Source organism: Micropterus dolomieu, linkage group LG08 (genome assembly GCF_021292245.1).
Source record: "Micropterus dolomieu isolate WLL.071019.BEF.003 ecotype Adirondacks linkage group LG08, ASM2129224v1, whole genome shotgun sequence".
Lineage (NCBI taxonomy): Eukaryota > Metazoa > Chordata > Actinopteri > Centrarchiformes > Centrarchidae > Micropterus > Micropterus dolomieu.
Window position 1 is genome coordinate 11,331,625 of NC_060157.1, and position 23,768 is coordinate 11,355,392.

Consider the following 23,768-nt stretch of genomic DNA (forward strand, 5'->3'; position numbering starts at 1 on the left):
GGGGTTATATATATACAAGCGTGCATCATTTAATTCGTGTTTCGGCATCTATGGAGACGATTAGCTTCGCAGCGTCTTGCATTAATTACCAGGTAACGTAGTAACTTAACTGCTAGCTAGCGGCTAGTTCAATTAGCTGCAGAGAACAATGTCGGTCGTCACCAGGAAAAAAGATTCATCTACCCCTTTACGGAATAACAAGGACGCTTCGTTTTCGTGCTTTATAGCCGACTGAGGTCTGATAGTGAAACTACTAAGGGTCGTTTCTGTTTTGTTAACGAGTGTAAATTTAGACCACTGGGACGTTGTGTACTGCCCACCCATTTATCAGGACTGTTGAAGAGTTTTTGCATAAATAAACCATCTGCACCAGGGTGATTTTTCCATGTGAGCAAAAAAGACATAACGGTAGCGTGTAGGCAAACTCTTTAGGCGTTAACACATCAATAAATAAATATCAGGCAACTAACGATAGATATGGATATCAGAACTCTATGGGTTTTGTAAATCCAGATAGCCTCTCACGTCACGTTTTCCAGTGCTAAATGTGTTAGACCCATTGTCATTGTTATTCATTCCCAAACCCAATTGTTTTTACCTTTCTCCTCTTCATCTGTAAAACTGTATAAAATAAAGCCCACATGCTGACTTGATTGAGTCTGGTCAAGGCATACAGATTTATATATATATATATATACACTCAGTAGCTAAAGCGTATGCCGTCTAGTACAACAGCCCTGCATATAAATCCTACCTTCATGAAGGTTATAATGGAATGAAAACTGCTTGTGTTGCTGTTGAATTAGTAGAATCGCCTCTTAGTATAATACAACTCAACATTAACACAATATCAAATCAACACTTTTCGAAAACAGATTTAACAAAAGTGATCATTATAACCTTTTTTTGATGTGTGGGTGTGACAGTTGCACAGTGGTTGTATTAGACCACATTAGTTGAACTGGCAATTAAGTGCATTTGAGTTTGAGTATGAGTTTTGTAATGAACCTTTCAATGTGGAGTGGATGGACAGATCCCACAGCTGTTGGTATTCGTAATTGAGTATTGACTCATCATGTAATGTGGATTTGTTGGTGTGTTTTTCCTTCTTAATTTACCCAGGTGCAAAGAGAGACCAGTGGAATGACACTTTACATGTCCTGAAAATTGAGCTTTGGCGGCTGCCTGCTCATTGGTTGTATAGGTACCTACATTTAGTCCTCATGTATCTTGCCCAATAGTTAACATTCCTTTAAACTTAGTACTAACAAGTTATATTTTCTGGGGTTTACAGCCTTGTTACCTATGGATGTCATAATGGACACAATGGAAAATAACAGGATCGCTGGTGATTCAGGTAAAACAGATTCTTTAGACTGTTGCTATAAAAGGACATAAATAAGATTTTGGTTCTGTTTTGTTAATCTTGTTAGTTCTTGTCTGTCAATAGAGGAACAGCAGAGCCAGTCAGAAGGTGGAGAGTCGAGTGTTAGGCCATCCCTGACTCAGGTTAAAAAGTCCTGGGGCTTCAGGCGGACAACCATTGCTAAAAGGGAGTTCTTGGATGAAGTCGGAGACCTAACCCACAGTCCCCCTCTTGTACGCAGAGGCCGAAGTCGTCGAATGGTCCAGATACCTCAGTACACTGCAGAAACCTGCGCCACCCAGACAGCTACTCGTGCAAGTAGGAGTGTTATAGATGACCTTGAGTGGTCTGCCCCATCCTCACCTGTATCGGAGGAGGGCAAACCAGCCTCAGAAACATCTGCAGGAGGGAGCCTTGACCCCAGCTTATGGCAGGATTTTGGGTCTGCCTTCCACACTGCCTTCTCACTGCTTGGCGGGAATGAGGGCTTGTCCATGGATATGTCTGATGCACTGGCAGTCCCTGACATTTTGGAAGCCACTGATGCCATCGATGACACTCCTCCACAGGCTATAGACGGAACTGAGGTGCCTGATGATACAGAATCAACTGATGACATGGAGATTTCACAGCCTGTTGCTCCTGACATTGTGGCTGGAGGGGAAATCGATGATGTGGTGTTGATCTCTAGTCAAGAAGAGGACAGTGATGAAATGACACTGATGCAGATTAAGGAACAACTGGCATCTAAAGGCAAGCATAGAGGTAGAGGGGGGAAAGGTGGAAGAGGAAAGGCCAGAGGAAGGGGGAGAGGCAGAGGAAGAGGTAGGGGAAAAGGTAGAGGAAGGGGCAGAGGGAGGGGCAGGGCAGTGGAGCTTCAGTCAAGCACTGCAGACGATGAGGACGACGATGATGAGGTAATGCTTGTTACTCCTGCTGAACAGCATCTGCAGCAGTTGCAAGAGGAGGAAAATGAAAATCAACATAGCCCTGCTGAAATAGTGATATCACCTACCCACTCTGATACCACTCCTGATCAACAATCAAGCTCAGACTGCATAATCATAGATGCTGATTCAGACCAGATCACTGATGTAACCCCTGGCCAGTATGATGATGCACCAGAGGAGGTGGAAGAGGAGGAGGAGAAAAACTACAAGAATGCAGGAGAGTATTCAAGCATATCTGATTCTGAGGGTTATGACTCGAATGCTCTGTACTGCATCTGTCGACAGAAACACAATAAAAGGTACATGCTCATTTCTGGTAATCTGTGCTTTTGGAGGTTTGCATAACGTCAACCATCAGTTTCACTTCCTGGTCACTGTTGTTTTTTTCCACTGCTTTTAGGTTCATGATCTGCTGTGACAGTTGCCAGGAGTGGTTCCATGGCAACTGCATTGGTATCAGTGAGACACAGGGCCGTGAGATGGAGAGGAAAGGACAAGAGTATATCTGCCCTCCTTGCACTACAAAGAAGCAGAGCCAGCTCCAGCCTGAGCCTCACCTTCAGGCAGAGCCTAAGCTTAGCTTTCCGGAATGCTTGACACTAAGTCCTTCTGGTGAAGAGGGGGAGGTGCATGAGGAACAGCAAGCCGTCAAGGTTAGAATTGCATTTGGAATGCCACCGATCTCCAGATTACTCACTGCCCTTAGTCACAACAAAATATAAATAGCTTTTCAACTTGCTTGCAGCAGTCATTACTGTGTGACAGTAAATATGTGGTGTGTCATCACAGTATTATATTTGCATCATCAGCCATTGGCTGGTTTTGCATAACGGAAGTCTGGTGTTGGGTCTAAGATGAGACTCTCGTTTCAGGAGACTGTAGTGGTGGTGGTGGAGGAGGAGAAGGCTCCTGTGACGAGACCGGAAGCTGAAGAAGCCAAAGCCGAAGCTGAGATGGAGACGGACAGCTCTCTTCCTCTGTGCATTGGACCCGGGTGCTCCAAACAAGCCCTACCGGATTCCGTTTACTGTGGCACTGACTGCATCCTTCAGCATGCTGCCGTCACAATGAAGACTCTTTCTGGTCCTAAGGTGCCCAAATCCAGAGGAAGGCCGCAGAGAAAAGCTGCCACTGCAAGACCCACTGCAATGGTAAGTAATTTCAACATGGAGAGAAATTGATATAGACATTTGAAGTGTACTGTTAATATATATTTTGTAGTGAGTCTTTTCCACTGTGTGTGAAACCACTGTGTAAAAATCTGTCTTTATTTTTGACAAATATTTTCCTCACAGGGTCAGAGGTCGTGTGGGATGTCTAAGAGATTAGCAGGAAAGGCTGAGGAGGAAGGTGAAGAGGAGGCGATGAAGGAAGATGATGGAGGGCAGAAGGACGCTGCATCTCCCTTAGCCTGCGACCCCAGTCTCACAGACGTTCAGGCCACTTCCATACCATCATCTAAGTTTTACACAGCGTGTATGTACCATTCGCTACTCATACACATTCAGATCATACAGCAGTTTACACACAAGGCACGAAATGCCTCTTTGGGCATTTCAGATTTCGATTCCTCTTTGAATCATGGCACTACGTCACACAATCATACACAAGCACGCGCACACTTGGATGCATTCACACTCTCTGTCCGGGATGACTGATAAGTAGCAGGGGTCAGCAGTGGGTAAGTATGTTCGCTTTTATAGTTTCTTTGTTGATTCTAAATGCCCAAAATGTGCTGAAAAGGTCTTGACGAGTCAGGATCCAGTTGTCATTTAAACCAGTCTCCTAACTTCAAACTGTTAACTGCAACACACAGCAACTGTGTGTGGGGTAGTGCTGGGTAGGCAGGGCACTTTACTGTGTTTGGTATCAGTGTATTTAAACACTGCTCCGATGTTCAGTTTGTCCAACTGAAGGTCTTTTGCAAACTCAAAATGTTCCCACTGAAGAATATACATATGTCCTGCAAAACGATGACATTCAGTCCCTGAATGACAAACACGAGTTGGAAGAAGCTTTAGTTGGTAAAAAGGAAGGCTTAACACATTGACACTTTTGGCAACAGTAACTTATTCTGGAAACACGCTTCGTACTGTGAAATAAGCTGTCGACCTTTGAGAGGATGAAGAATACTTTACGGTAAAGCTTTAGGGTGTGTTTCTCACATAACCTGTAGTGCACATGAAGCAGACAGTGTGTTTTTACCTGTTAAACCCAACCCAACAGGAAGATGCTCACATACACACACCATTGCTCATCATTTTATATATTGAACCACATCATTATTTTGTTTTCATTATTATTAATTATATTTTTTTAACTTTTTAAAAATCTCATACTATATACTAATTAAGATATGTAGACATTTAAAGACCTTGTGATAGGTTTTTAGATTTTAAATCTTGTTTTAAGTAATCAAATTAAATACTAAAGTTTCCTCTGTGTATCTGGCTAAAGGGCACTTGGTGCTGGAGAGAGAGTCATGCGTAGAAAAGCGTTACACACCTGGATCTGCACACTCAAATTTTATTACATACTACGCACTATACACTCTATAATCTGCACATTTTATTACACACTACTTACCACATGCCTGAAGGAGGTGTATGCCCAAATGTTTATTAAAATGGAGTGCACATATCCTAGTGAAACTATTTTTTAAATTGTACATGTAGGAAAAGAAATGTTGGTTGATCTCACCGGATTCCGTATACAAAACATTTTTTTTCCCAGGACTAATCGGACTAGAAATCCTTGAATCTTAAATCAAGCACAGCCCAAATAAGATTGTTGATTGACCTTTACCACCACCATACAATCTCAACAATTATGTCAACAATTCAGGACTTGTTTTCTGAGTGTTATATAAAGTATGCATCTTTTGTCAGTCAACTGTGTTTTTAGACCTTCTTTAGCTGCCCTATAGCTGTTGTAATAGCAGACATTTACACAGCTTCAGCACTTAGCATGTCTTGCTCACAAGTGGGAGACCCTCATCAGATCTTTGACAGCTCCTCAGTACCACTGAATACATTGGTTTTGATAAGCTAGGTTACTGATGTTGAAGTGTCTCAATGTTGGCAAGGCAAACTTCTTCAAACCGTATGGTTTCTCAGTGGTTCATTTTTTTATAAATGTGCCTCTTATTAGGCAACATTTCATTGGCTTTTTTTGCAGTTGCATAATACATTTAGGAAGTAAATTGAACTAATTGCTGCACTTAATCAATGAAATGCACTTCATAACATACATATAGCATAACATTTTACAGCTTTCCTGGTCCCTGCCCCCCCCCCCCCCAAACAACCTTCCATGTATCTCAGGGAAAACTTTTACATGACAGTCTCTTGATGCTGCAACGTATAGTGCCTTATCCATCAACACGAAACATACAAACACACCCTCTTGGACCAGGCGTTGCACAGACACACTAATATTGGCTTGGATAGGATTCTGAATAAGTAGGGACTGGGCAGCTGGTATGGAGGAGGAGGAGGAGGAGCAGTTGACGTCTTGCTGCTGCAGAGACGCAGAAGGAACTGGAGGATTCATCAGTGCAGATGCTAGAATGAAGTTCCACCTGGACAGTGGATGGAATATTTCTTGTCACATTTCTATGAAGATGATTTCAAAGTCATCTGGCCACCATCAGGAAAGGTGTTCCATTCCTCTGAGCCTGTAAGAAAAAATCTTCACCCCTCTACAAATGAAGAAAGCTTACAGTTCGTTCACACATGCATACAAACTCTGGAGATGAAGGATAGGCACCTTTTTAGTAACGGAATGTGTGTATGGTGTTTAATAATCCTACTTGGGTCATATTAAGTCACATTTTATTCATTATAGTTAGTTGAATAATGGTATGAAACTATTCTGAACCCCTTCCCCTTTTGTTTTTGCTAGCACACTCACATGCATCCCTATTTCTCAATGTATTTTTGCAAACACACTGCAGCAAACGTCTTTGATTTCTAAAACTAATCATTTTTGTGGTTTCCTTTGAGCACTGACCTGTGGTCAGCTGCTACACACCTTTGCCCAAACCTTTACCTATCTAGTATGGAACTGAAAATTTGTGTGACACAGCAATTTCACAAGTACACTTTACAAACAAATATACAATATAAGGTACATACAGTAGGTGTACCTTTGTGTTCTATTTTGCTGATTATTAGCAGACACTGATGCCAGAATGTAATGGGATAATAATTGTTCAGTGAACCAAAATCAATATATCAATGTCAGTGTGATGCAGTACAGATTTCTTCAATTGGTAATAAGTTAAAGTTTAAAAGGGTTAACAGCAGTAGCCACATTTCCTAAGCTACCATTTTAGTCTGGAAGGCTAAAACCGCTATGTTTACAAAACCCCTTGCAATTATTGTGGGCTTATTAAGGGTTATAAGTAAAAGTCACGCTTTGCTCCCAGGTGGATAAATTGTAATGGACCCATTTCATTCTTGTGAAGTCACAGAAATGTCACATTGATTAGCACTAATCAACTAATAATTATTAATCCTGTCAAACATCACTGAAAACGCTCGCAGGGCAAACTGCCCTTGAAATCTTTCTGCTGCTACACCAATACAATGTGGGTGAATGAAATCTGTCCTGCTCTCTGTGCATTTGACATTCAAAGAACACAACAACAGAATCTATTTTCAAAGTCCTGGTTACTTAGTTAGTCCACACACCTCACTGTAAATAGTATTTTTGGAACTTCTTTCTAACGAGTAAATAATTCCAATGAAAACTGCTGGGATTATTTTCAGTGATGTAATTCAATTTCATATTGGGGTGGTGGCAGAAGTTTCAGAGATCAGCACATAAAACTATATATATGGCTAGGCATCATGTCTTTACCTATATTGCCTGCATTTTGAAAAATCAAAGTAGATTCAAGAGTGAGAGGGAAGGTGTGTCCACAGACAGAACTTTAAGTCCATATATACTGACGGCAAAAATATATCTAATTACTACAATATATAAAATAAAATCAGGAAAACATACAATTTACTCTAGTTGTCCAGCAGTCTATCAGAACCCTTGGTGATCACCTGTTGCAGCCACCTCTGCTTGAAACCTCCTGGAGCAAACGAGCCTGTGGATGTGCAGCTGTGACCTGCTGCCACATGTATGGAGAAGGTCCTGGCTAAGCTGCTTGCTCTAGGTCACGTCTGCAGCTATTGTGTTGCAGGGTGTCTCACAGGTTCACAGTGTGGTTTAAGTCAGGAGATGAAGCAGGCCGAGACAGCATCTGCTAACCAGCAGTCCGCAGGGCAGGTGTGACCCGTGAACAGAGGTTATGATGATGAACAGTGGTGTCGCCACACGTGATGATATGCAGTACAATTTCATCTGTGCATCACATGACATCGTGGAACTCAAGAAACTAATTGTGGCGTTTATCAGAGCGGCATGAGCTTTAGATTATGGCTTTTTGAAGTCATGAGTAAATGTTGCCCCTGCTAGACCTCAAAGTATTCCCAATGATCCTTGGAGTGTCAAGCTGCAAAAATAGGTGCCTCACTGTATTGCTGGTCGGAGCTTAATGGACCAGTGTGTAAGATTTAAGGTGACATTTGCAGAAACTGAATATTGTTTTTATAAGAAAGTTTTCATTAGTGTATAATCACCTCAAAATAAGAAGTGTTGTGTTTTTTTTTAACTTAGATTGAGCCCTTTATATCTACAGAGTGAGTGGGTTCTGTGTGCCATGTTGCACCTCCATGTTTGTACAGTAGCCCTGAAAAGAAATTCACCCTGGCTTTAGAGAGGGCATTTTCGCGGTTTTTGAAAGTTTTTAGGGGCCACTGAAGTTTCTTGGAACAGGAAGGTGAGGGGAAGGGTTATCACGTGGTTGCATTCTGCATTCCTCACTCCTCGAATGCTAATTCCTACACACTCTGTCTCCTACAACTCTGTCAAAAAAAAATAAATATATATATATAGTTTTAAAATATTATTTTCACATCACCTCTGATACCAGATTTCTCTAATTTTTAGATGTTTAAAATGACTTTTGCACTTTGCCAAAACATAATCTTCAATAATCTATCCAACAAAAGAAAGCAAGCACAACATTTACAGTTCAGTTAGAAGATAATCTATTTGTGATGAAAAGTCATGGGAACAGATGAGTTCTGATCAGCACACATTGGAAAAGTGTGGGGTTTTCATGGCTCAAACTCGATGGGTTGTCCCTACAATAAATGTTCATATTTACTACCAGAATACCACCAAAACTTTTGCTCATATGCTCCATAGACCACTAAGCAAAATTGTTGCTTAGTGGTCTTCAGTAATAAACATGGTCCATTTCCCTGTTATTTAAATTTTTTAATTCAGTATTAGTGGGGGAAGTGCATGGACAGTCATGTACTATTGGGAAGCTGCACATAGTGTATGGCAACAATGAGGCGTCGCACACATGAAGTCCTCTGACTACACATTGCTCACATTTGGTTAGATTTGGAGTACCAATAGGCCAAGTAAAACAGGTCATGAGGCACTGAAGCTTTCTGTTCGAACATACATTTGCAACACGTGAAATCAGAAATTGCCTTTAAATTGCTTTAGAAATCAGAAACTAAAAAGGGCCCAATAAACAAAACAGAACATACACTTCCAGAAACACAGAGAGACAACCTGCTGTGTTATTGTTGAGCAACTTCTGTCAGTGTTGCCTAAAGCTGATGATACACGGAGCAACTTTTAGAGCAATGGTGCTGGGCAATGTTGCCGTCATTGGTAATGATTAAAGATAAAGATGAAAGATAAAGATTACTACCACCGTAAACGCTTCCCCCACCACTCTGCCACCCGCCCCACTCCACTGCTATCTGTTCAAAACATAGTTGGACTTGCCACCAGCAAGACTGCCCAGCAACATTGCTTAAAAAGTTGCCCCGTGTATCATCAGCTTAACTTTTTTTTATTTCTTGTTGTTAGCAGGGCATTTTTGTGGCTTTTATTACAGACAATAGAGAGATGCAACAAAGGTCTCTGTTGGGACCTGAACCAGGGTTGTTGCGGTTCACAGTCTAAGTCACAAGGGCGCGCCTGTTGTGCCTTTTTATGAAAAAGTACACACTGTTCTTGATAGACACAAGAAACAGAGGGAGACTCTGACCAGGGGGCCCACACTACATTTTGTCACTGGGGCCACTATCAAGGAAATCGTTTTAAAACTTTCTCATTCATCCAGAACAGTTCATTTTCATTTACTACATATTCTGCTCCATGTTTTACACAGGAAGAGAAGCGACATAACTGCTTAATGAATATTTTGGTAGTTTAAACCACATATAACTGACATTCAGCTAATTTGTTAAAGGATGCACCATACTCACTTTTTATCAGTTAAACTTAAGGCCCCTCTCTTCTGTTGTGAACTGTCAGTGGGAGTTGCTGCAAAGAGTTGACTTCTTTCTTCATTGTCTTCCCCCCCTTTGCCTTTAGTTTAAATTTCATTGGCTGTTAGCAGGAAACTTGAGTCTTGTTCTGCGTCTTTCAACAAAAACACCGTGAAACCCAACATGTTTGAGGTCACTGAAAAGGACAAAGTCTTCAGTTTTGACTCTTGTCTTCCCATCATGGACTGACTGGGTCTTTCCATGTCAGGCCCACAGACTTAATATTTCTACACTTAACATTCCCTGATTAAAGAAGCCCACAAGTAACTGTTGCAGATTTTCAAATACACATAACTGCGTAGGATTTTTGCACATAATGTAAGACATTTTTACAGGAGTGTGATTGTGTCAGGCAAAACCATTCAACAAGGTCTAACAGAAGCTGTTTGATTGTCCCCCCCCCCCCAAACATTTCCAACCAGTGTCAGAAAGTTTTACACCACTCAACCGCAGACACGTCACCATCTGAGCATAATGCTGGTTTTGTTCACACAACTTCCAAATGACTAATCTGCTCATATGATGCCGTAATGGTTCTCTCAGGGTCCACTGGGATAACATTGCTCACATTTACATTTATCATTAGGATACATTAAATGGGATGTCAGTGTTACCAAAACCTTAAATATTACACATTACACAGCTTAGCATTTAGCTGTTTTGCACAGTGACACAAGATGAGTCAATGAGTTTATTGTAGATTAAATAAATTCATTCTTAATGTAAATTGCCTGCCTTCCAAGAGTCTACAGTAAGACTGTTGTGTTTGGCTTGAGGTGCAGTGTGATCACATGATGTAGTATAATGGCATGGCATAGGCATGTGATTTCTGTTGATTAGTTTCAGTGTTTACAGCAGTGACCTGTCAGTTTGGGATGGTATTTTTTCTTGATATTTATTTATTTGCTGTGTGTCAGTTTACAGATACTAGCATGTGTAATATTTAGTTTTGAGAAGTGACCTGAAGAAGAGTTTAATGTCCGAGCAAAACAGAAATTTGTTATGAGAGGTGCTGTCAATAAATGTCAGCTTTTAGCCATAATCTATTCTTCCTGTTTCTCTTGGATCTTCATTGTAGCTTTTTGTTTCTTCTTTTAAACCTCACTACCACTGTTTCTCCAAGACATGCTCTCAGAAGCCTGTATTTCCTTGGCCTTGTAACATTTAAATCAGTTCAGTACCTCACCATTTAATTGTGAAACACAAGCACCCTCTACTGGCCAAATGAATAATGTACAACCAAAGACAAAACACTACTGACATTCCCAGTGTTTTTCAGTTTGTGAGAGATTATGCCTCGTCGCACCATAGTTGAAGTACTTGCCATGTTTTATGAAGTTATGTGGGCTCAATATATCACCTTGCAGACATATATGGCATATATACCTATGGTACATATTCTCCCTCAAAACCTCATGTGACTTTCTCAAAACACCAACCATGTATGTATCTACTCAGCCTAATAATAATGAGCGCAGTTTTAGTGCAGCAGCTTGACATACACAAACTCTCCAACTCAGGCCTACAACAGTGAGAGCAAATATCATATTTTTAATTTATCCTACCAGTGAATCATTGCTGAAGTAAAATCCCCTGTAGACCACAGGGAATGTTATATTTTGGTACTCATGATGTAATGAAAGGATTAATTATCGCTTCCCTTTTAAAAGTTAAAAGGATACTGACCACATTTTCTTGCCTTGATGAATTGTCATTTTAAAAAAAGGGGAATTCCCACAACTTTGCCCATAGACACAATATTTAAAAGTATTTTACAGCAATATAAAGTCTTATGTGGAAAAAGTAATGTAAAAAAGAAAATCACTGAGTGGTTAAAGGAAAAGTTTGACATTTTGGTAAATACGCTTATTTACATTCTTGGGAGTTAGATTAGAAGCTCGATACCTCTTTCATGGCCCAGAGCCAGCAGCCAGGTCAGCTTAGTGCTTGAGGAAGATACTGCTCTGGGCCAAGAAATAGTCCTGCTCATTCTCTACAGTAGAATAACACACTCTTCACTTCAGTTTTTGCAATTAGGCAGATTTTGTTCTCTTTGGACATAGCCAGGGGATCTGCTTCCCAATTGTTTCTAGTATTTATGATAAGATAAGATAACCATCTCCTAATTCCAGCTTCATATTTGGCACATAGACGTGAGATCATTTCATCTAGCTCTCGGCAAAGAAGCGCATATGTGTATTTCCCAAAATGTCAAACTTTTGCTTCATGGACGAACAGTAGCTCAGTTAAACTCACTGACAACACAGCTCCGGTTCAGGAGTTACATGGCATGGAGGTGGACGTGTCCTCAGACTGTCATAAGGAATACATGAGGTTTAAATCACATGGGTGTCTTATGTTTGACATCAAAACCTGCTGGCTATTGGCAGTCTGTGGCACATTTAGATTTAGAAATGATGGATTAGCGCTTTTGTTCTCACTTTGGTATGAGGATGTTGCATTTCATGAATATATATAATATATACTGTATATGAATATAATATGTTTAGGGTGTATTTTTAGCCACACTATTGGAGTGGCTCTATGGATGACAACTTCTGTCTGTAGGTCGTTCATTCTACCACTTTGGTCCTGACAGAAAAAAAACAACAACTATTAGGTGGATTCAATAAAAGTCTGGTGATCCTTTGACTTTTCCTCTAGTGCCGCCATGAGGTTGACATTTTTGGTTTTTAGAGAAATGTCAAATATAGGTTGGATCGCCTTGACATTTTGTACACACACATTCGTGTCCCCTCAGGATGAATAACTTACTATCCCCCTCAGGATAATAACTTTGGCGATTCCATACCTTTTCATCTTTCATCATCAGGTCAGATTTTGAAAACCTTCCAATACTTTGGTTTATGACCAAATACACAAAACTGACATTCACCTCAGCCTCAGCTGTACCTTGTGATTACAACTTCTAATTATCAGTGGTAACAATGTCAGTATAGCCTCACAGAACCGCTAGCATGGCTTGTTTTGAGCCTTGTTTTTAAAGTAACGGGCATGTTGCTCTTTTCTATCTGGTTCTGTTCATTATTAAAGGTACGATTAAAGTTTTACACTTAGAATTTACTTTAATTTTCAGCCCATTTAAGTAGCTTCATCTTGCAAATGACACCTAAAAGTGACACCTAAAATTTGACCAATGTTGATAAATTAATAGAAATAACTGAGAACTTACCTGGTGAAGAACTGGACTGACCCAGCTCTCCTTCACAAGCAAGACATTTAGGACTAAAACCATCTGGTATTTTAATCTTCAGCTTCAACAACTTCCCTGATTTAAAAATGAATAAAGACATTCTCAGAACATTTCGCCTGTTCACAAACTGCGGTCAGTGTCATTTTAGGGAAATATATGTTCACACATGCAAACAGCTGAGCACATACAGAGCTAATGCCAGGGAACCTTCTCTATATCAATTGTTCAAACTAAACACATCTGCCCATGGTAAACAAAAGTGTCAAATGAAATATCCTAACATTTCACCTTAGATTTAAGTTATGTAAGAAGAGCAGTTATACTGATTAACTAAATAAACCTGTTGTGGTCACAATATCTGCAAAAAACAAAATCCAAGACACAATTTAAGAATGATGAAATTAATTGCTTCCAGATATTGACTTGTATATCGTTTTGCATGCTTTGGAAGTGAGAAATTCAGCAGAATCAACTTGCCAAGGACAACATTTATTTCTTTTCTTTTATGGTTTGCTGAATAAGCCAGCAGTGTGGTGTCTTTTACTATAATATTATATATAATATACATATATAAATATCACATAAGGCTGTGGCTTTGCTTAAATTGTCTCTCCAGCTGTGTTTTCATTTCATCTTTACAACAACATTTTCCAACCATTACACCAAGAGCCATTACATATGAAGCAGAATTCCTTATGCGCTGCGGAAAAAAATCATATAAATTGCCATTCTTACAAATCAGATTGCCTGACAACCTACAGTAGATTATAACAACAGTAGTCATTCTTCCATGACTGTTTGTTCAGTATAGTGAAAGTATAGATCTATGACTGTATTCTTCAAGTGTAAACTTTGATTTAAGTGTTTTTGTTAGTACCTATACATTGTATGAACACATCTGAGATGGGAGGTCCGAAACAGTAACTACAGTCATCACAACGCTAATTAGAGACTGTTTGTTATTTATCACAGGGAGGGGGGTGGTGGGGATGGGACTTTTTTTTATCTTAAAGGCTGACATTTCTCGGCCATTATGTTTATAGTGAACCGTGACTCTTAAACCTTGGTCCTCCTTTCCTCTTTGGGTAAAAAGCAAACTAGCAGCCCAGGTACAGAAGTTACTATGATAATTTGAGGTGTGAAACAAAAATAAGACGCTGACTTAGTCCAGCCGATGCACCGAGGAAATAGCACAGAGGGAGTAAGAGTTATAACCAAAACAAACAGCAAATCTTCCCTGCAAAAAATCGCATCATCACACATCACAGTGCGCACACAGCCTACATAAGTGACATGCATATTAATGACTGTTTTCCCAAATAAACGTAACATACAAACCATTGGCAGCAGTGGCCAAAATAATGTAACAATACAATTACAGTTTTTTTTTAGAATGTATTAGGCCATGACGGTTCACCTTGTGGTGAAAGGAGTATCCAATGTGGATAACGAGAAAAAATTTATAAAAAACTGGTTAACACAAAGGCAAGATCGGATCGTTTATTATCCAGTTACCTTTCAGGATAATCACAGGAGATCACATTTTAATACCAGGTGTAAATTTGGGCTATTATAATTATATGTTTATAATTATGTGATAGAGATGGGATCATCCAGCCACACTATGGAGGCTAAGGTAATGTCCAATGAGGTTTAGGTAGGTGTGGGAGACAAGGTTTTTTTAAAAGAAAAAATGTATGTGAAATAAAAATAAAATACAACCATTTAAAATTATTTTGTCCCTCCACTATTGCCAAAATAAAAAACACAATTCGCTCCCCAGTGCTTAAAAAAATTTCGTTTTGCAAGAAGATGTTTTTCAGCATTTCTGTTTTATTTGATTGTCACAGTAGATAGAGACAGGAAAGGCAGGGCAGAAAGAAATAATCTGGGCCGGATTCAAACCCAGAAAGGCTTTGGCATTTGGCCCCATCGATGTGAAGCTTTATCAGAGGCCTATATGTAGATAAGAGATAGAACAGGATCCCCTGGAGTCTAGATGCTGATGGTGTTGGAGTAAAGTCAGTAGGTGGTTGATAGAAACTCTCAGTTGAATTGCCTGAAACATCCAGGTGGCGATGGGAAGGTGGTGATTTGCCAAGCAGTCAGTCTGAAAGACAGAATGAGAGAGAGTTGCTATGATATTTTAAGAACGGCATATACGGGCCAACTGGCACCAAGAAAGATCATTAATATGTAGACATGGTGTCGTCAGAATTGTGAATGTAGCGACTTTGACGGGGGTGCAAACAGAAAGGACAGAGAAGATTAAAGGCTCAGGAATACAGGCAAAATGTGGAAAAAAAAGCTTTCACTGAATCTCTATCACAAATACCCTAATTAAAGAAATTGTATGTCAGCCTGTGAGGACTGCATGAATATTAAAGATTTTGTTTGACTTGTCGGGTTGATGAAAATATTAATCAAAATGGGATATTCTTGATTTTAAGATTATCTACCATAGTTTCATAGGTATGTGAATTCTCAACGATTAAAAGAGTTGTGCTGGGATCTTCCTTGATTGACCAGTGACGTGGTCTTAAAGAGAGTGTCATCATCTTGAAACCACAACTACCCACTTTGGCGCGCGCACACACACACCCACACACACGCATAATCATGCACAAATAAAGATTCTTCATTCTTTACCTCATTAGTGCAGAAGGTTACTCATTGGCATATATGTTCCTTCCTTATTTCCTTCATTCATTAGTTCATTTATTCAGTTTTTCGTCTACCTGTCTCAGTATCCAAAAGCAGAAGTGTCTGCAGAGGACACATTAAACCACGATCATTCACTTTCTTCCTGCATTGACACTGCTTTGGTGTGTTAGCCTATTGGGCATGCTATAGGGTGCAAAGGAGGCAGAGAACCACATTTGAACCCAGTCTTCTGTAAATATTCCTTGGTTGCTTGGATGTCACATTGAATTTTGCCCACTGCATCTCCATAAGGCCCAAACGTGAATTATCGTATCTCAAACCTCTACACTCATATGCTGTATACATTCTTGTGTTTGTATGGGGTTTTTGCAGGTGACCTGGTTTCCTCCCTGAAATGCACATTAGTTATTAGGAATATTTCTCCAAATTGACCAAACCTTTGAACTGGAGCTGCTTGATACTTAATACTCTAAAGTTAAAGTATTTAAGTATATTCAAGAAAATTGATTGATTGTTGGTTTTGTAGAAATTCAGAAAATAGTAAGTAATTATATTTAATACAGCACCTTTCACAGAGCAAGGCACAAAGTGCTTTACAGAAGTAAAATAATAAAATGATAATACAGAAACAATGATGTTAAGTAGTAATAAATAATTATCAAACAATAAAGCATAAGCAACAACCACATAAAACAGTAAAATAATCAAGCAATAAAACATAAGCAACAAACATCATAAAAAAACTAAAATAGTCAGTCAATATAACCAAGTCATTTAATGAGAAACGCTGTCACAATTACTCAGAACCCAAAGTGACACCTGCACAATGCTGGTTTTGTTTATTATTATTAGAGGTAAATTAATTAATTAAAAGGAAAAGCAGCAAATCCTCATATTTGAGAGTCATGGGTCATATGGGCTAAATGAATTTTTCAAAATAGTTTCCAATCAATTTTCTGACAATTGTTTTGTGTGTAAAATTATTTGTAAAATACCTAGTAACTGAAGCCGTCATATAATTGTAGTGGAGTAAGAAGCACAAGAAAAAATTCAAATAAAGTACAGCTACTTCAATTTTGAATGTAAGTACAGTTCTTGAGTAAACATACTTTGTTGAATTCCACCATGGCTGAAGGATCAAATGCAGAGGATGCATTCAACAGGACCAGTGATTAAATTAGCTTACCCTGCAATGTCACACTGCCTTTATCTATGTCTAATCCGAGCCTCTACCATGCTCATATTCCCTATCTTGGTCTTTTCTAAAGCAGACTTTGCCACCTTTTGACCATACATCCTAAAACACTTGATCACATGTTTGACATCACAACTTCTACAGGGCTTACCATGGTCATCCTCACTTCTTGAGCTTGGCTAGCAATTCAGTGTATGTAAGCTTCTTACTTCTTACTGTTTGTGCCATAATGCCAGGTCTGATCTAAGGCTAATTCTGATTACTCACATAAGCAACTTAACACTGAAAATGTGTAAATCTAACCTTAAATACTGCTGGTCAGGCCCGGCGCCAGGATGAATTGACTGAGGGGGCAGTTAAAAATGGCGAGGGGGCAAATCTTTCTATATATATATCAATACATAGGGCCCCCACGGCGTGAAGTGCAACTCCAGTTTTGCTCGTTTGACGGCAGAAAAAAATGGTCTGTGCGCCGGGTGCATGGTTCAAAAGGGTCGTACTTAGTCTGTGAATTAGTCATGGGTGTGTAGGGCATAACATGCAATACACCAATCAGTGTCATCTCCTATTTAAAGCCAAGTGCGCTTGTACTTTGGCGCACTGCCATTATAGTGTATGAGCGCATTATGAAAAACACCAGTTGACTGATTGAACTGCAGATGCACAGCAGAGAGGGGATATGGAGAGAAGTGTAGACGTGATCTCTGATCATGAAGCCTGTGTTGCTCTGCTGCTCTGTAGTTTATCAGTGAAGTGTCGGAACTCCAGTCTGTTAACAGACAGATGCTGTCTCCTCTATGAAACATCTGGATCCTCACTGGTCTGCTTTAATATAAACTATGATGAACGGGTCATGGGTCACATCTCTCCCCCACACTGGTTTCTTTATTTTGTGTTTTATTGATGTAGGAGTGTTTTCTTTAACAATTTACTTTCATGATTAGATGGCTGCTGTCGGTCATTTTAAACGTCATGTGCGCAATAAAGTCACAACAAATATCGTGGGGTATTTGAGCAGCAAAACAGAAAAAACCTGAAGTTCTAAACTTGACATGACAGGACAGAGGAAACTCTCCAGAGGAAACAGAATTCAACTTTTAGCTTCTGAAATTATTCAGACAGCGTTTGTGCATGTCTAGCCTGCTCTGTGCAAGTGGATCGCTGTCAGATGATGAGCTGTCAGATGCAGAATGAATCCAAGACACATCACTGTCCTAAGCCCCCCACCATCAGCCTCTCCTTACTGAGCGAGTCTGCATGCCTGTTTAGTAGAAGACTAAAGGTGTTGCCAGTAGCAACACAAAATGTTTATCTAAAGTGAATTAATAGCGTGAAAATGACTGCGTTCTCTATAGATCAACTTTTACATGCTGGCGCTTATGGGAAAATGGCGGGGTTTTTTCAATCAATCTTTATCTTGACAGTGACACTTCTTAACAAAACACATAAGAAACTGTAACTGAGGGGGCAAAGCTCCATGCCAAAGCTCCATGCCCGCTGCTGGTGTTATAGCTAGTGGCAATGATCGGGGTCCAAGCAGATTGCCAGCATTTGGATGCTTGTTTCTTATTTATTTGAGAAGAAGCAGAACCCTTGATTTGATTGAACTTTACAATAATTAATCGTGGGTCATCACTATATGCTCATACTCTGTTGAGGTATATTAATCTACTTTCAGAAACACTTGATCTAGCTTGTGACCTTCAGTGAAGACGTGTTTCACATGACTATTTTGAGAAGAATTGTTGATGAAGAAATGTATTAAACTTAAGTCAGTGAAGTCTGTAGATGATTTTGACAAAGTTTGGGGATGATTGGCCCTGCGCTTTCTGGCGAGATATTGAAAATAGGATTTTGAAAAAATTGAGGAAGAAAAAATGCAAAATGTGACAGTTTTAGAGCAGAAGACCAGATGCAGATGAATGATTAAAATGAAATAACTCTTACTCTAGGGCAAGCCGTTTTTGAGTTAACTGTGAAAATGTAACCATGATAAGTACTGTGTCACCTTGAGGTTAATGAGTGTCATTATATGTGCCTTTTGTAGTGGGTGAAATTTGGACTCCATCGGTCAGTTTTATTGTTTCTAGGTCTTACGATTTTTCCAGCACAAATACTTTTAGTAGAGAAAAATAATAATAAGAAAAAAAATAGACTTGGTATGACCTCAATGAACACTTATCACTTAACACATATCACATACATGAATTACTACATTGTTCGCAAGTAGAACTTGGCCTCCAGGGGATTCAAAAGCTGGACCTTTGTGTCCCCAGATAAGGTGACTTAATGACTGCACCACTAGGGAGACATGGCTTTCCACACATCTTAGCACAAGATGGGGCAATGATATCCCAGTGTTCAAAACTAGGGTATTTTTGTCTGTTTAAACTTAAAATCCTTAAAACAGTCAAAATGTTGGTATTAAAGCAAAAATCACACATCATTCTGCTAGTGTCGGGTATATTGCCAAATACTCAAAATAGAAAATGTGCATACAGTACTAATTACAGTAAGAGACTGAATGTCACTGCGTACTCATTGTTTGAACACCATTTGAAACATGATATGTAGTATCCAAAGAATACTAGATATCAGTTTACTGCTTGGACCCCTAAATATATATTAAAATATAATATGTTAGTATCTACTGTATATGGCTAAAAACAGTACTATTCCCCTTTAACTGGATGGGTAGCGTGGCCTCTTGATTGGTCAAGAAGGACTTGCAACATACCATCCATTTAATGCAAACATAATGAACACATTTGTACATGTGAGGTTTTACATTATCTGTGTTCATCATTAGTGGGACTTCTATTTTTTTGGTCAGACAATCAATATATACAGTATTTACATTCATAGAGATTGTCACACTAAAGCTACAATCCATAAGTTGTGTAAATGGAACTCATCACCACCACTTTCCTTTCCTACATTTTAAAATAATAGCACTTAACAGTCAGGATAATGCAAGTTCCAGGTTTAGGTTGGATCAACATTAGAAAACTTTGCTGATATTTTCCTTGTTAAGATGGTGCATTTACAGTTATATCATCATATATTAATTGTATAGGAATTAGCAGGATACGTGGTTTATCAAGAGCTCATAGCTCATAGTTATTTTTTTTGTTTTTTCTTTTTAACAATTTACAGTTACAAGTACAGGAGGTCGAGGCATTACCTCCTTGGTTTTCATTTGCCTTCTCACACCAGAGCTGATCTTCCATGAAATAGACAGTAGAAAGTTTGTGTGATTTATTTAAATTTTTTTTACACATACAGATTGAAATGATCAGCTATAGTCATATTTATCAGAGGATAAAATCCCAGTCAGTAGTAACTGTTAAGCGCATTCACAGGACATTCATTCATATCCTCCAAAATGGCGCTGAAAAAAAAGTTTTACAAAATGCCAACAGAGTATTGAAGCATATTACAGAGGAGGGAAATGTTGTTACATCCTCCCCGAGAAATTTGCAAGAAGATAAACTGCAGTGACTGAAGGTCACTGGAGGAAACCAGGAATAACTGCTTTTGTGCTTTCCCAAACCTCACATTGTGCCATCACTGTGGATGTGTTATTCATCATCGTTCCATATGGGGACAATGAATTTTTATGTAATAAATATGTTCACTCATTTATGCATATAATAAATTAAAATGTGAAGCCGAAAAGAGTTCTAAAAGATTTGTGTTTTTATGGTTCAGACAATACAGTATTTACATACATAAATATGTAAAGGAAAATAAAAAGAAAATGTCCTGTATTGTCATATTTTACACACTAAAGCTGCAATCATTAATTTGTGTACTGTATATTGAACTCATTACCACCACTTTCCTCTCCTACATTTTGAGATACAAACACTAAACAGTCAGGCCAATGCAAGTTCCAGATTTAAGTTGGATCAACTGCAGAAAACTAATTGTCTCATATTTTCCTTGTTGAGATGGTGACTATGGGCACGGCACTTACAATAACAGTTATATCATTATATATAAGTTACAGAGTTGTATAGGAATTAGCAGGAGAGATTAATCAAGAGCTCGTAGTTTCTGTTTACATGGAAAAGCTTGTTTAATTATTTCAAGTACCGGAAGTAAAGGCATTATCTTTTAGGCTTTGATTACTTATTACTTATTTGCGTATCTTGTACCATGTTGGTTTATGTTACAGTTAGAAACAGTTATATTTCTTCATATTGACAAAATTCCATATTGTTCTTTTTCAGCCAAACAGGACAGTAAAGAGATAGAGGCTGACAGTGAGGCTGTAACTCCTTCAGAACAATCTCCAGAGGACACCTCTACCGATGCTGCTCCCTCTTCCCAGTCTGTCACTGAGCCAGCCCCACCACAGAGCCACTCTCAAGAAAAAGCAAAGGAGCCATTCAGCAGTGGTGTGTCAAAGCAGCAATCTGCAGAATCAGATCCCTGCATTCTACCCAAACCAGCAAAATCTAGTCTGGCTCCAGTCATACAGTCCCCATCCACTTCAGCTCCCAGACATCATGAAACAGGGGCGCTAATGGTCACTAAGACCACATACGTTATACCAAAGAAGCAGTCTGGATCCCAGCCTTCGTCCAGCCACGTGTCAGCATCAACACCAGGCCAGAAGCCGTCTTCAGGCCCAGTGCTGCTGAGCGAAACCAGAAATCTTCCAGTGCCACCTGCACCCATTGCTCCTTCATCTAGACCATCTCAGCCCAATAACCAGGTCAGACAGAGCATCCAGCGCTCCCTCACCAGCATCCTGATCAAAAGGTGAGCACTGCTTTACAGGCTAGTATGAAAATGAAAAACATCAAACATCAAGTGATGGTATAAGGAGCCAAATTAGTGAATGCCAATTAATTTATAAGCATGTTTAAAAAATGCAATTACATGCTCAAACCTGCAGCCTCTAAAAAACATTAGAGTTCTTGGTTTGTATTACTACTGTGTGTCTCTACTGACTAGATTGCGTAATTGTCAGTAGTAGTCAAGTAGGTTTGAAGAAATATGATGGAACATATTTGTGGCTTTTGCACTTTTACAAGAATGAATGTGTACAAATTGCATCCCAATCCGTTAGAGCAGTGACGCAAAACAAATTTGGTGACTAACTGCCTTTTCATTTGTCAAGGGTGTGTGATTGTGAGGATTTGGAGATGTCAGAGAGTGAAGTTGCAAAGCTGGTCGCAAGCATTGAGATGGAGATGTTCGACATATTTCGCAACACAGACAGCAAATACATGAACAAGTACAGAACCATAATGTTCAACCTGAAAGACCCAAAAAACAAGGTTTGTTCAAAGTTGATAAAAATTTCTGTTTTGTGATCTCTTTTCTTTACATACATTTATACTACTTTATAATACTACTTAAATAAGGTGACAGACATGTGTATAGTGACTTTAAAAAATGTTTTTTTAGGTATTTATGTTTTTAGCAAACTGACAGTCCAGTTATGGATTCTCTCTAGGGCTTGTTGTGTCGGGTTATACGTGGAGAGATCAGTCCCTTCAGACTGGTCAGGATGAGCCAGAAGGATATGCAGGCTACCAAGGCATCAGAGCCAAGTCCAAAAGAAACAACAGAGGTAAGGTGTAATTGAAGTTATTATCAGGCCTCAGAAGGGTCAAGCACTGTTTGCGTCAGAAGTAATTATCTTCTTGCATTGCTTGTGTATCTAGGTCAAGGACGCAGCTGCCAAAGCAACAAATTTGCTGCACAGGCCTGAAGCAGTGAAGGTTGATTTACCCAGTTTGATTCCCTCTAGACCCGAAAGAGACATGGTGTGTACTTGCTTCATTTGCATTCAATTGGTGGAATTTACATTTTTCATATGGTCATTATATTGTCTCTCCTGTTCCATATAAAGATTTCTCATGAAAGGCCATTGATGTTGTGATATGTTTGTGGGTTAAGTCTTATTGTTTGTGTTTGTATGCGTTCCCTGGAACAGAAGAAAAGTCTTCCTGCTCCTGTTTTCAAGGCCAGAACAAGCCAGCCAAGCCAGGGCAATGCTGTACCAGATATTCTTGCCTGTATGCTTAAGGACACAACATCAGAGCACAAAGCTCATCTCTTTGACCTGAAATGCAAGATATGCACAGGTGAGTTAAAGTTTTACAATAGCCATGCAATACCTAGAAGACATTATTATTCAATGACCACTCATTGATACTTTTAGTTTTTCAAAGTAGATTTTTTTTGCTTACAAAGGTCAAAGACTAGAAGGGGAAGAGGAGGGACCTGCAAAGAAAAAACCCAATGTTTCTGAAACAAGAGATAACTATGAACCCTCTTGGAGAAAGTCTGCAGGAGATGACTCCCCTCTGCGAGCACCACCTGATTCACCTGACATGGATTTTCCAACTTCATCCCAACTGGATCATTCATCCCGCCTTACCACTGACTGTCCATTGACTATAGTAGAATCCCCTGCTTCCCCCATAATGGATTCTCCAGCCTCCCCTACTTTAGAGTCTCCAGCTTCCCCTATCATCGAGTCCCCTGCGTCCCCAACTCCAGACACTCCTAAATGTATCACTACACGAAAGAGAGCATACACACCCGTTGTGATTCCAGCTGTCTCCACAGTAACCATCACAAGGCGTGACCCCCGCACTGCGGCAAGCAGGTTTCCTGCTTCGTATAGTGGCACCACTGGTCCCAGTAACACAACCCATAACCAATCAGCCCCTTATGCTCCTCTTAAAGAAAGTAGATCTGCCTCACCTTCACCACCGACCTCCACACTACCACCAACGAAAACATTACCTAAATCTATCTTAATGAAGCCATCTTCCTCTGCAGATCCCAGACTCTATGGCACATCCTCAAGGTATTTAAATGACTGTGCGAGTATAAAGCGCATAGAAGTATTCTATTTTGTTCTGTTTAAGGTAGTAAACATTTGAGCAAAATCAGCGTAATGTGTGGATACGATTGTTATTGTGCTATTGTGCTTTGT

General features: G+C 39.5%; 1 protein-coding gene across 1 annotated transcript in view; it reads left to right on the forward strand.

Annotated features, from left to right (window-relative positions):
- The window catches only part of LOC123974554, a 33,803-nt gene that overhangs the window by 131 nt on the left and 9,904 nt on the right, over window positions 1–23,768 (forward strand). The window contains exons 2-13 of the mRNA XM_046055361.1: window positions 1,123–1,204; window positions 1,295–1,357; window positions 1,451–2,615; window positions 2,717–2,969; window positions 3,189–3,467; window positions 3,612–3,792; window positions 21,040–21,574; window positions 21,936–22,095; window positions 22,275–22,391; window positions 22,486–22,587; window positions 22,758–22,908; window positions 23,018–23,639. Of these exons, the coding sequence (XP_045911317.1) occupies window positions 1,306–1,357; window positions 1,451–2,615; window positions 2,717–2,969; window positions 3,189–3,467; window positions 3,612–3,792; window positions 21,040–21,574; window positions 21,936–22,095; window positions 22,275–22,391; window positions 22,486–22,587; window positions 22,758–22,908; window positions 23,018–23,639 (3,617 nt within the window). The 5' untranslated portion in view covers window positions 1,123–1,204; window positions 1,295–1,305. The remainder of the gene's footprint in view (window positions 1–1,122; window positions 1,205–1,294; window positions 1,358–1,450; window positions 2,616–2,716; window positions 2,970–3,188; window positions 3,468–3,611; window positions 3,793–21,039; window positions 21,575–21,935; window positions 22,096–22,274; window positions 22,392–22,485; window positions 22,588–22,757; window positions 22,909–23,017; window positions 23,640–23,768) is intronic.